Source organism: Melanostigma gelatinosum, assembly GCF_949748355.1.
Source record: "Melanostigma gelatinosum genome assembly, chromosome: 13".
NCBI lineage: Eukaryota > Metazoa > Chordata > Actinopteri > Perciformes > Zoarcidae > Melanostigma > Melanostigma gelatinosum.
In genome coordinates this window covers 8,234,039-8,248,319 of record NC_136646.1, presented here as the reverse complement: position 1 = coordinate 8,248,319, position 14,281 = coordinate 8,234,039, and the positions used below count along the sequence as shown (strand labels likewise).

The window sequence follows — 14,281 nt, the reverse complement described above, 5'->3', positions numbered from 1 at the left end:
GAGCTGGTGGCTGACGCACACACTGATGCTCTGTGTGAGGGGGTTAAATACGTATTCCACATCTAGGCGCTCTCAAACGTTACATTAAGGCATGGGGCACACGCAGTGGGCAGCCTGTAGAAATTCAGTGAGAGGGCTTGTGGGTGGTTAAATTGTTGTGTTGCCATTGCAGTTTCCCTCAACTGTATCACTAAGCAGAGGCGTGCCTGCGGTTATTTGTGCTAACAGAGATAATGTCGTCCCCCTTCATCCTCTATAAATTGCCCCCTGCGCTTATCATAATAATAATAATAATAAATGGTCGCATGATGGTGCGTTCAGCACAGACGTACACATACACCCCTGCTGACATTTGCATATCTGCAACACACACTCCAAAGGCACTTGACGCACACATACGAAAGCCCACACACACCTAGCTCCATGCGGTGCCTTTCATGTATTAACCTGAAGCATCCAATGTTTCTACAAAATAAATACCCAGCGATGTTTGAAAAACCCAGACTGTCTCTTAATAAAAACCCTTACCGCTGTCCTGAAGATGTTTTCAGAATCGTCTAACCACCTGGGTGTGTTGCATAATAACAAATATTTTCAACTACGTTTTCCAGTTGCAGCTTCCAGTTGTAAATTAAATTAAATTCTTTTTTTTAAGCATTATATCTATATTGCTAATTGCCAACATCAGCATGGCTGCATGTTTACAATGACTATGCCAACATCCTGATGTTTATAGTGTTAGGGTTAGTTTAGCGCGTTAGCATGTTAACATTTGCTTATTAGCACTTAACACAAAGCTTAAGCTGACATACATATCGTTAGCTTTGCAGCTATTTGGTCATAAACTAAAGTGTTAGATAAATACAAAGTGCGACCTGATGGTGGCGCTAGGCGAAAAGTCTGCAAAGTGATTTACGTCCATTCAAAATGTAATAACAGTGCATCAAATAACTGTTGAGACGTTTCATTAAAAACCACGGATGTGAACTTGCTGGTGGCGCTAGAGGATCACCAAAGTCACGAGCATACATCCTCTGGGGACCATGAATGCTCATACAAACTTTCACAGCAATCGACCCGGTAGTTGTTGAGATAAACAGAAGGCTAGAGATTGTATCCATGGCGACAGGAAATACAGTTGCAACTTGAGAAACGGGTGAAAAAAAGTTTTTCATTGTGCAAAATGTTTCCATTCAGACGACTCGAAGAATCTTGAGGATTCTGGAAACACCTTCAGAATAGCAGTTGTTAAACAACTGCTTTTTTCCCTTATGTTTCAAGCTTGATTGTAGTGATAATGATACTGACCTGAAGCACACACCGTCTGCTGTGTACAGAATGTGCTCACACAGAGGCCTACACAGGGAGCAAAATTATGTATTCACCAAACTTCCATCCTCTTCCCACACAAACTGTTTCTCCCTGTCAGTCTGCGGAGGTGATGTAACAGGCCTGTGTAAACAAGCCCAGCATGTACAGAGACAGAATCAAGCAAGAACAAAAAAAAAAACGATCCCGGACTTCTCTGAAGGCTTGTGTGTGTTGCTTGTATGCACCGCCCTCACAACACAAACACACATCGACAGAGAAATGTGTTTTTTTCTTCGTATTCATCTCTAAGTTCCATTGACTCATCAAAGAGCGTGTCCTTTTCCACTTTGGTCTCGGTGGCTTCCATCCTAGACATAATAAACAAACATGCAGAGTTTTCCAACACACCAGAGTGGAGGCTTTCATTGGCTCTCGGGGATACTGGACGCTTGGGAGGTTTCCCCCCCCCGCGTGGTGACCTTTACGCTCCGAGATGACGGAACACGTGTGAACTCGCAATGGTTAAAGTGACACAGGTTTGCTTTAAGAGTTCGCTGGACAACCTCCATGACGCGACTATAAAAGAGTCGAATGGTGACGAGGGGGGGGGGGACAAGTCAGTGGAAATACAAGACTGGGGGTGAGGGAGAGGTGTAGGCAGGTGTAAGAAGAAAAAGGAAGTAGATAGAACAAGAGAGGAAAGTGAGGCCAGTGGAACAAAAGCGGTTCACTTTTCACATCTGATTCTTTTCATAGCTCACAGCAAAGTGGCTTTGTGTGTCCGTGGGGACAGGTGTGGAGTGTTTGTTTAGCAGAGCTCCTGGCCGCACCTGCTGCGACACTCCAACTCTTTTATGCGCCACAAACACACACACACACACACACGTACATCGTAAATGGCAAAGCTTTGTGATGTCACGGCAGCGTAACAGCCTGAAGCTCCGGCCTCTGTCCACTGTTGGAAATATTACCGGTACTCTGGACTTCTCAGACCAAAGAGGACAGGTGTCTTTGTTGTCCCTTTGTGGGAGCGGGGGTCACACAAGAGGGGAAGGTTGTTGTAATTTGTCTTTGTCTGACTTTTATGGCTGAGCGTGGGGCGGCCTTTTAGTGTTTTCTCGTCCTAAATTTAAACTCTATGGGTGTCCTGTATTCGAATGGTTAAGGTGCGCACCACATAAGCACAATGTCCACAGTTCAATTCCTGTCTCTATCCTCAATAAATATGACATAAAGGCAAAAATTCTTATATATAATACATAAAATATCACAGTTTTTCAAGTATTTTCCGATGATTTAGCTTTTAACCCTCATTTAGGCTGCTTTGCTTGCGCCACCAAATATTTGACTTGTACTCTGCATTGAATGCTATTTCGCAAATGTTAGCATGCTAACATGCTAAAAGAACATGCTGTAGCACTCGCTGTGTTTTAATTCCCCCTTTGTCTCCTGTATTCTATGTTCTTTTTCCACTACTGCCGTTATTATTATGGTGTTTATTTACTTTTTCATGCCTCCGCGCCGGCGATAGCTTCACGATTTTCAGGTTGTCTGCTGGTCCGTCCGCTCTGTTCTTGTAAACGCGATACCTCTGGATTGTCTGGAGGGAATTTCTTCAAATTCTGGTACAAACGCCCACTAAACTCAAGGCTGAACTTATTCAATTGTGGAGGTCAAGATCACTGTGCCCTCACATCCGTCCCATTTTTCGTGGTATCTCGGGAATGCCTTGAGCAAATTTCTTCAAACAGGTCCACTTGAACTCAAGGTTGAACTAATTAGAATTAGTTGGTCAAAGATCACTGTGACATAAAAAAAACAACGTTTTTGGCCATAACTTAATAATTCATGTGCTAATAATGGCAATTTCACACAAATATCTCATAGAATAAAGTGATGATGTGATGAAACCATTGGACTGACATGGATGGTGGTGGTTGGCGGAGGCAGTAATTCTAGCTCTATAAACGTCTCATTGTTGTCTGTGCTTGTGCTTTGACAACTATGCTCTTTCTGAAAATGGCAATAAAGATGTTTTTAAAAAAGGAGACAACCACTTTGGCAAAGTGAAGTAAATTTTGTTCTGTTATTATCATCATAGTTATAATCACCATCATTTTTCTCCATGAATCTTCCGAGTGTGCTTGTGTGTAGCATGGACGTCTATAAGGTGACTGAAAGAAAGAGAGAGGGCACAGCCTGTTCCAAAACAAGAAATAGGAAAGAAAAACAAGCAAAGGGAGAGTGCCAGTAAGAAAGGATGAGGGGGGGGGGGATTTAAGTAATTTAAGTCACAAAGTTATTTTTAAACCAAGAACAGGAACTCCACTGTTGATTTCCCAAACACTGAAACACGGATCGGTTTAAGAGTAGATCTTGGCGGAAAAGGAGCCAGGAAGCGTGTAAACTCACATAGCTGTCAGGTGTGTCATCCCATACAAGTGTCTACGTCCGCACAGCCAAACACATTCCTGTCAGTGTGTGTCCATGCTCACAAATTCACACTCTCATCAGGACGTGTTGGCTGCGTTCTTTAATGTAAGCCTCGGTGTGTAGCGCTGCGTTTTAAGATATTCAAGACCTCAGACCTTCAAGGACAGATGAGAAAGGCGTTCGTTTGAATTTCTGTTTGTGCAATTCCTGCTTTCCCAAGTTTTTATATATAACTATATATATATATGTATATGACTATAATTGAAGACATGGTGTACATAAGGAACATAACTCTCAGGATATCTCAATTACAGGCCAGTGGTAAGCCTCGACAGAAAGAGAGTCGTCACAACATTTAAAAAAAAGATGACCAGCAAAAGAATGTGAGGAGACTCACAAAATCACTGTGGGTACAGTTTCACACTCATTGAGATAAACACAAGGTCATCAACTGTAATTTTCCATCTTCTTGGCGCAAACTGCTCAACAACAGGCTTTAAGCTGTGTGCTTTTCCACCACCGGGGTGTTATTGTCAATTAAAGATGTCTGGGGAGTGAGCTGGGACAAAACTTCACACACAAAGGCAGGTTGGGGGGGGGGGGGGGGGGGGGTCTGTATACTCAAAAGAAAACACACCCTGCCATTCATGCGTGCTTTGTCCCGACGCCTCAGCTTCATCAATGGCTGTTGTATTCCCAACTCTTGCAGCCGAGACGGGAGCGGGAATACAGAGCCACAGGAGGACAGCGATCAGGTGCGGCAGTTAGCACAGTTTGCCGTGCGTCTCTCAGAGTACAGTTTCCTCTCGACCTTTAGCCCGGGGTCAGGGTCCTGTGATTAGCGAGGTCAGCTTTAGCAAGCACGCCGGGCCCTGATGGGGTCAAAGGAAACTGGGTCACCTGTACCTGTTCGTCAGTGGAGATGCTGATGCTGCCCACTTCACCAACCACCCAAGGCAAGGTCACGCCCTCCCCTCTGGATCCCCCCCCCGACTCCGTCCACGTCTTCGCCCTCCCCTCACCTCCGAGGTGTCACAGAGAGCGCCCTTGTTCTAGTCCTCTCCTTCTTTCCACCGGGACCCCTCAAAAATCCCAGATATCCCTGCAATTTCCGGTGCAATGTTTATTTGGCGGAAAGAGGGCTGGGGGGGGGGGGGGGGGGGGGGGCAGGCAGGCCTTGAAAAAAGAGCCTCACTCACAAACAGTTTGGGCTGAGTTCGAGGGTAAACATGTGCGGGAGGGGTACGCGAGGGCGAGCGGTAAGCAGCACTGAGGCTGGTGTGTTCTGGTCCTGACACACAGATCCCACCTCAGCAGGGACACAGAGCACCGCTCTGTTCGGCCCGACGGCCACAGTCTAATAAACATCCCCCCACCGCCTCCTGTGTGTTACATGCACAGCGCCCTCTGCAGGAGAGATGAGAATGTGACACAGAAGAAAAAAACACCAAGAGCCTGAAATAAATGTTTCTCTCAACGCCGTAATTACTGAACAAGTAGGACTTGATAAGTAACTTCATGCATCGCAGTTAATACAGAGGACAGATGCACATAAACGCTTCTAGAGCTGCGGTTCACAACAAACATTACTTTTTGCCTTTTCACAATTTACTTTAGACTAATTTTAAGCTAACTAGCTCGCAAACGATTTATTCTCAACTGTTTACCCATTACATTTCAGGTCCCTCGAACTCTGTTTCTTCTTCAACTGTTCATAGACTGCTTTCAGCTGTTCAGCTACTTATTTTAGCCTTTTGACAACGTATATATATCAACTGTTATCCACGGCTATCTAAAATGTGTTGCCTATTCTTTAGCCTCGCTATCTAAAATGTTTATCATCTTTTAGAAAACAAATTGTGTCGGCTTTTCATTAGCGTAGCGACAGTATTTAAAATGTGTATCACATTTAGCTCACAAAATAGTGTGGGCTATCCGTTAGCCTATATCTTAAATGTGTAGGCTCCATCCATTACGTTGAGCTAATATACATGCGTATCCATTCGTATCAGCTGTCTTGGGCGAGTCAGTGGCCCCCCCTCTCTGGCTGGCCAACAGCCATTACTTTTTGCGATATATTTAAAACATTTATAATTACTTTTAGTTCATTGATTAGACGTCTTTGCTCACTTGCAAACTATTTGTCGTGCCCTTTCAATTGCAACACAGTTGTTAACACTGAATCAATATCGCTACATGTAGTTTTAAATAGAATCCTTATTATCTATTTCTTTCAAATATGTTGAACTCCTCCACAATATTTCCACGTAGCCTCGGGCTCTGACTACTGCAGAGGTGTCAGTAACCCTGGTAGTCTGCACACGGGCTAATGCAAACTGTTTCGGTTATTTTCCCCCTGTATGAAAAATGAAAAGTTAAAAAAAACATGTTAGGAGTAAAAAAAACTGAACAGACACAACTCCACAAAACCTTAACATCTTCAGAGAGCTATAATAAACCAGATTGCATCAGACTGTACAGCTATTCATGTTATTGTGTCCACCTTGATTAATCAATTTTAAAACGGATTAAGTGCATGTATAAGGGAACAATATAGGGGGACAATTAAGATGGCATGGAAATATTGAGTAAGAAAGAAGAAAAGACATAGAATTAAATCAAGAACCCGAACATAACAAGACTTAAAGTCAGATCAGTACACAACCAGAGCCTCTGAGCCTGAGCGAGTCAGTGGCCTCCCCTCTCTGGCTGGCCGACAGCCTCTCACTTCCTCCGCGACGAGCGCGGCTGCAGCAGCGGCACGGGTAGCTGGCGGATGGGAGGGTTTGGGTAGGTGCAGGGTGAGGGCGGGGGGGAGTTCTCTGGGAGCAGCAGAGGCACGTGCAGCAGAGAGCCCGACTGACAGAGGGGAGGTAGGAAATGGGGGCGTCTGTCTCGCCTGTGGCTGGCTGCTGTCCCTTGCTCTCTGCTCACCCCGCTGCGTCTGGATGCAAATAGCTGCCGCTGGTCCTTTGGAGCGACAGAATCTCCCTCTTTGCTACCTGCGAGGCCCAGACTTTGTAACCACTCACAGAGCCTGGCATCTTCCTCTTTCTCGCTGTGTGACGGCGCTGCATATTTCTGTTTGCCTGCGCAGTCCACCTTGAAGCTCCTCTTTCTCCCCTTTGGCTGCTGCTTCTGTTTGATCGCAGGATCCTCTGATGTCTGAGGCGGAGTCACCCATCTGCCCTGCCTGCCCCTGTTTCTGCCATTGGCTCTTGCGGGCAGACAGAGGTGAGAACACAGCTGTCTGTCCCGCTGCTCGCTTTGCACCTGAGTGCTTGCTGACGCCGAAGACCGTGTGGCGGCAAAAACCCCTGACCTGAACAGAGCTCCCGTGTGGAGATCTGAGTCCACTTCAGGCTGATGTGCAATCAACGCTGTGCCAGACTTAGTATCATCTGAGAGTGGACGCACAATCGTACCAGCATGGTTGCCCGTCTGGATGTTCGTAAAGGCATGTGCATCCGAAGCTTCGATGGGGTGCACGTTTGCAGGCAGCACAGCTCTGGACCTGCAGAAAATAGAGCGGAGTCGTCGGTGTGGGGGCAGACCGGCAGAAGGGCCAGGCGGTCCGATGCTGCGAAACAGCGGAGGAGGCCGAAGGGCGAGAGAAGGTCTAGAAATCTCCACTTTCCTCTCGACGCTTTGACTCATCCTGTTTAAAAGCCTTCCGATCCAAAGTGAGGGTGATCAACAAGACCTTGCACTGAATTTGTCGAAGCAATCTTCTTTCCAGCCCCGCTTTCCAAATGGAGGTCGTTTAGTTTCCGCAGTGGCAAAATGTGGCACAAAGAAAGACAAAACAGAGGGAGTCTGACTCTTCATCCTTACAAGAGGATACTCACGGTTGTCATGACAAAGGACCATGCCTCTTGGTAAAAATGAATCAAAGAACAGAGGCTTCTCCTCCGCACTCTTGTCCTCATCTCTCCAGTCTCTTTGAGCCTGACTTCACTGAGCCCTGGATGACAACCATCTCTGTTCCAAACAGCCCACCCACCTTCCATCCCTTTCATCCTGCTGCCCTCTCGGACATGAAAGGCGCAGTCCATCGACCATTCCGTCTCAATGAATTATGAATTAATCGCAAGCAGCGGTTAGGGGACGACATTCATTTACGGAAGAAAATAGGAACCACACAAGTTATTAGGGCACTTGTTTATTGTTTATATTCATAATAGCAAACTATTTTTCTTCCTTTCTTTCTTTCTTTCTTTCTTTCTTTCTTTCTTTCTTTCTTTCTTTCTTTCTTTCTTCAGTTATCACAGGCCGGTCTTGCAGCAACAATGTCAGTCTACAATCATATTCTCCTGCTCATGTCACGAGGCAGTGCCTGACATAGCAATTCAATTGATGGCCTATAAATTGACATATTGGGAAATACTCTAATTTGCCATCATGAGTATGAGAGGAGCAACCCTGTATCCTAAAAATGACGTTCTCCCGAAACTAAAATGCATTCTCAATTACGTTTGACCATAAACGTATTTTCTCCCTGATTATGTTTGTGTTTGACGTATTACAAAATACGTTTCAAATCAACATTTTGACACGCACCTTTTTTCCCCTCTCCACCACCGCCTCTCCTCCCTATCATGCGGTCAGAATACTACCGCAACACGCCGCCTGTCTCCGGCAGAAATGCGCTGATCCACGCACGGGGGGACGTGGTTATGGTGAGGGTCAGAGTAAGGACAGGGGTAGGGTTAGTAAATAAAGGCAAGGCAGATCACAGAAAAATAATAATGAGTAGAGTAAGGCAAAGATATGTTGATTAGAAACGTATTTGTAACACGTCAAACACAAACGTAATCAGGGAGAAAATATGTTTCAGGGAGAAAATACGTTTATGGTCAATTGAGAATGCATTTTAGTTTCGGGGGAACGTAATTTTTAGGAGATAGGGCTCAGAGGAGAGAATTGATACCACTCTCACGTGTATGTGTGCTGTACATATGGAGCTAAACCTAGGAGGCAATTAGCTTAGCTTAGCATAAAGCTAGGTTTTCGTCAAGAAAGAGTTGCATCATGTAACTTCCTATAAAACCAAAAAATTGTTGTTTTTACATTTCTGTTTGTGAGTGGATTAGACAATAATGTATGTTTACTACTAAGTTTAGAGTTGTTATTATATGAAGCTACTGGTTAGCGTAGCATAAGACAAGGGGAAACAGCTAGCCTGGCTCTCTCCGAGGATAACAACATCTGCCAACACTTTTGCGGCTCAGTGATTCATTTGTTATATCTTCTTAAAGGAAAATATACAATCTGAATAAATCATTAATTGATCAAAATAATGAATTTGTCAGCTTTAATGGTGTTTGTAGGTGGATTATGTCTTCTTTAGATTAGCCCAATGTTTTAGCAGTCAGGTCCTTCTGCCCAGGATCAATCTGGGAGAAAATAAGAAAAGAAAAAAACACAAATCTGTATTTATTTTATCGAAAATTTTACATTTTAAATTTAAATAGTTATTTACATGTAACCATCTGAGAAGTTTAAAGGGGAAATGTCTCTTTGGTGAAACTCCTAATGACTCATACATCTTAAATGGGACACGCAGCCCCAACCAGACACTGTTTTCTCTAAAGGGTCACAAATAAAAAAGGTTGGGAACCAATGGCATCATTTTAAACAATATATTTCATTTTATAAAGTTATCATATGTCATGTAATGTAAAATGTTTAAGTTTCAAGTTTATATCATTGAGGACTTTAAAAAGCAAACAGGTTTAGACATAAATGTTTACACATACGAGCTAGAGACATATTTGTGTGTATATATGTGGAAACAAAGCAAGATTAAAATAGATCTAAGCACAATTTAAACCCAGGGATTCGGATAAAAACAGGAAAACATGTTAAACAGAATTAAAAGCAAGAGAATAATAGTGGGATTTAAGGTGTATCTTAAAAGCAGGCAGGCTTTTCCAGACCAATCAGCCGCTACTGGCTTTTTTTAGATAATACATTTTTAAATCAAAATTTGACAAACAAAACATGTGATCCATATATAAAACAAGATGCTGTGTTATAAATTGAACTACCCAAAATAACGCATTTGAAATCAACTCCACCTAAACCAGTTATAGAATTAAACATTGACATGTTAATGCATCAATAATAGTGTCCCAATGATATAATCATCTCAGTCTGACAAGGTTACTTTTGGTTCCCTTAAGTACATCTTTCTTATAATACTTGTATATTTCTACTAAAGTTAAATTTTTTATGTAAGACTTTGACTTACAATTAAGTATTTCGAATGACTAATGATTAAGTCAATCATTTCAATACTTCTGAATTGTCGTGGAGTAGAACTATAAAGTATATGGAAAGTATCAAGTACAAGTACTTCAAAACTGTGCTTACACAGTACTTGAGTAAATGTGCTTGGTCACTTTTCACTGCTGACAAAATAAATACTACCTGTGAATTGTTTTCAAGGATTTATTTCCCCCCTATTGCGTCTCTTAAACGCACTGCCCTGTACTTCCTTGGGTGGCCATGAGATGGCGCTACTCGCGGTACTGCAGCCTGAAGAGACGATAAAAAGCTGCTCGGTCCCCTATTTCTTTTTTTCATCCGCGGCACCAAAGCGGAAGTACTTTAGTGGTCAGCCGAGGCCGAGATCAACGCCAGCTAAGCAGCGAGGTAAACACGGAAAAAGCACCGTATTGCTGTAATTTGGTAATGCCGTGCGTGACATTTGGTGTTGAGTCGCGGAACTGTCCGGTTTCAGTGTTTGTGTGCGTCTCATGGCGCGAGGAGGCGACGGCGTGGTGAGGTGAAGTTAGGAAGCGAGGGAACGAGGACGAATAGGGTAAAGTCATACGTAACGTAGATACGCAGCAAGCATAAGAAACCGTGAATACACCGAGGTATTCGTGTTTTACTTTAATATTCATAAATAAAACATTGAGTGTTTTTTACAGCTCCTTGTTGTGTTGGTGTGTCATAACAGCTGTGCAACATGGCTGTGTTAAGGAGACACGAGCTGTTTACCTCATTTAACCGAGCTAACTTCTTAAAGACGCACACTTGATTTATAACATTACTAGCTAATAGATACTAAAGTGTGTTTGTGGTTGAGTAACGTTTCTCACGAGTCACAGACATTCCTAAAACATTACAGACTGCTACACGTAGAGCTCCAGAGTTTAAGTAAACTGTCTAAGTGATGGATAAACCACTGACCGATGTTGTTGTATGTGGATGATAGATGGTCAAATGTTTATGGGGCCGATGTCTTCCGTAAGCTGATCACATGTGAAGCTCTTCAGGGCAACGATCGATACGATTAGTTGAGTAATCAGGTAGTCCAATCCACAGAATATTAATCTGCAACAGGTTTCATAATCGATTCATTGCTTCTCTTTTTTTAAAGCAAAAAAAAACAAATTCTCAATCGTGAATATAATCATGTTTGTTTTTAATGACGACTAAAAATATATATTTTTGTGTGTCTGAATGTTGGACTGGTCAAAACAACCAGTTTCAATACTTTGATTAGGTTTTGGTAAAAAATTTGTTGGGCATTTTTCACCATACTTATTTTTTACATCTGAAGACCAAACTGTTACGAAATGATCTGCTTAAAAAAAGAATCAGCAGATTAATCAAGAAGGTGTTTTGTCTGTCCATCAGCCCAGATCCCAAAGATATTCAATATACAATAACAGGAAGCCGTGACATCGCCCCAAACCAGCAAATGTTCACATCTGACATGCTGGAACCAGTGCATTTCGAGCATTACCTTAACCTCAATTCATAAATAATTGGATTGTTGCAGAATCGATGAATACGCACAGGCCTAGAGTGTAGCGTATCACAACAACAAACTCTTATTAACCAACATTCTCCTTCTGTTTTTTTTACTCTTACGTCTTCCACGCAGATGGCTCACAGGCTGCTGGTGCGCAGAATTTGGATGCTCTCTGCGAAAGACATCCGCTGCCTCCCAGCATCCACCGCCGCCTCTTCTTTTTCCACCTCTTCTCTGCAGTCCGCCGCCACCCGGGCATCCTTCCTCTCGCCCTCCCGCTCTCTGCCCCGCTCCCTCCCTCACACCTCCTGCCGGGAAGTCTCCTTCAACGTCCAGGACCACGAGGACTTCACGGTTAGGGTGCTCAACAGCGATCTGCCCGTGCTAGTCGACTTCCATGCACAGTGAGTAGCGCGGGGGGTTGGTAGTAGGTGACTGTCCACCTATATGACGGTATACATGCTAAAGTAAAGTGGGAAACCGTAATGTCGGATTGGATTATTTCTGTTTTCAAAAAAAAAAAAAAGTTTCGGGCGCTGACCTCGAGAAAGCGCTTGTTTTCCAGCTGCGCTGCCTCTTTAAATGACTAGAGGTGTTACATACAGGGTGTGTTAAAAATAAACACACGTGTACGTAACTGACCCGGGGGTATTCCACTCGCTAGTCATGTGAGGTTGCACAACACCACAATGTTTTCTGTCCAGTAGAAAGGTCTCCATCTCCCTCGCTTTAAACATGATTTGATGCAGTCTGATGTCTGATTTAAACTCAAATTGATCTCATCGAGGTCGAGATAGTCGGCACGCTTGCTACATGGACTCATTAGGTGTCATGTAGACGATGCTTATCGCTATTTTCTTTTAAAAAAAACGATGCTTCACCATAAATAGTAACTAGCCAAATGGTGTGTCACTTTAAATGTTGCCGCCGCAAGGAATTGTGGGACGGTATTTTATCCTTTCCTTTGGTAAAGGAGGGAGACCAGAACCCCGGATAAATCGCCTGAGGCTAGATTGTCGTCAGACCGATAGCTGATTGGTTCTGACCTTAATTGAATTGTGAAGTGCATTTCAAGTAGTTTGCGCCATCTTTATTTTTTCATTTTTTATTTTTTTGAAGTCTCAAGTAGCGTCTAGTGGTTGACTCCTCCTAGTGGGTGTACTTGTTACTCATTAAGTCTGTCTTTGGTTCTGTTTGTGTGTGTTTTTAGGTGGTGCGGTCCCTGTAAGATCCTCGGACCCAGGTTGGAGAAGGCCATTGCGAAACAGAAAGGCCGCGTTGCCATGGCGAAAGTGGACATAGACGATCACACAGACCTGGCCATCGAGTACGGGGTGAGACTCTCTGGAGCATTGATGACGTTCAGTCCGTTTGTTGAATTCACCATCTAGACTTTGGGGGTTTTGTAGTTTGTTTAACTTTTCTTATTAATATGATCGGTGTTATAACACGTGACTCTGGCTCTTCCCAGGTGTCTGCCGTCCCTACGGTGCTCGCCATACGGGGCGGTGACGTAGTCGGCCAATTCGTGGGGATCAAAGACGACGACGAGCTGGACGTATTTGTTGGCAAGGTCATCGGCCAGTAACCCAGCTCGTCCCCGACCCGGCCATTAACCGCCGTCACGGTGCCGTTGTGTGTGTGATTACAGCCGCCATCTTCAGCCAGTTTAGAAACAAAGAAACCTTGCCGCGATCCCAGGTGGCAAACACTCAAAATGCTCACACCCATCCCTAGAGGAACTGCTCCGGCTTTGCATCGTTTCCTCTGTCTCCTTTTTATTTTTGTTTGTCTAGAGATGGGTGTGCGCTTTCATTTGTTGGTTAGTTTTTTTGCAGCGGTTTCCATTTCTCTTCAATAATGTGACGGCTCTACTCCTCATGCTCTTTATGCGTACATGTAAAAGTCTGCAGACTGGGAACTACGCCGCCGCACTGTACGTATACTGTAAAAACATGAGGGATGAACTTTATTTTTTTAGTTTTAGCGGTGGAGGATTCAACTTAACAGCTGACTATACTGAATGAGGCTAGTGATGGTGTTAACCTGTAGTTCCTGCTTTTGTCCACACGGTGGTGGAGTTTCTCTTCACATCGCAAAAAGCCACACATGGGTCGTTTTACACATTCTGCCTAATTATGTGAGAGGAAGGTGTGCGTTGTGTGTGTATGTATGTGTGGGAATTGCAAATACGAGTTTGATTTAGTTCATTACTCAAATGAACTCTATGTACCGTAAACATGAACAAGTGAAGTAATAAAGGAGTCAGAAGATGTTCTGTATTTGAATTGTTTTTGACTGAACCCCCCCCCCCTCAAAAAACAAGGTGGTCCTAGCTTTTATTGTCCCAAATGATACTGATTTAAAATAATAGCTGTGTACTTTCCCCGTGTATTGTCTCACTAGGGAAATGAAGGGGAGCTTTTCACGAACACCACATTTGAATGAAGAAGCTTAAGTATCCCTCAATTATTCCCTGTTTGATTAAAGACGCCGGCGTCTTATGTCTATCTCTCGGCCTTCTGTCTGAACATGGAGGTGTTGCTCATGCTGACACAACCCCTCATCTGTGACACTGAGACGCACAAACGCAATCTCCCAATTATTGCCGCCCTTTAAATTACCTATATTCTCTTCTCCCTCAAATCGACAGCGGCTGTCTCTAATCTTGACTTAATTCCGCGAGTCTCGCATCAAACCTCCATCAGAGTCGATGGCAGACGGACTCTGACCCCGGTCGACGGTGTGTCGAACCACTGATTTCAGTCC

General features: G+C 43.8%; 1 protein-coding gene across 1 annotated transcript; it reads left to right on the top strand.

The window, feature by feature from the left end:
• Positions 1 to 10,328: 10,328 nt before the first annotated feature.
• txn2 (thioredoxin 2) lies at positions 10,329 to 13,787 on the top strand. The gene is made up of 4 exons (XM_079282124.1): positions 10,329 to 10,401; positions 11,645 to 11,916; positions 12,723 to 12,846; positions 12,984 to 13,787. Exons 2-4 carry the CDS (start codon positions 11,645 to 11,647, stop codon positions 13,098 to 13,100), a joined length of 513 nt encoding a protein of 170 aa, XP_079138250.1. The 5' UTR covers positions 10,329 to 10,401; the 3' UTR covers positions 13,101 to 13,787.
• The last annotated feature ends 494 nt before the right edge of the window (positions 13,788 to 14,281 follow it).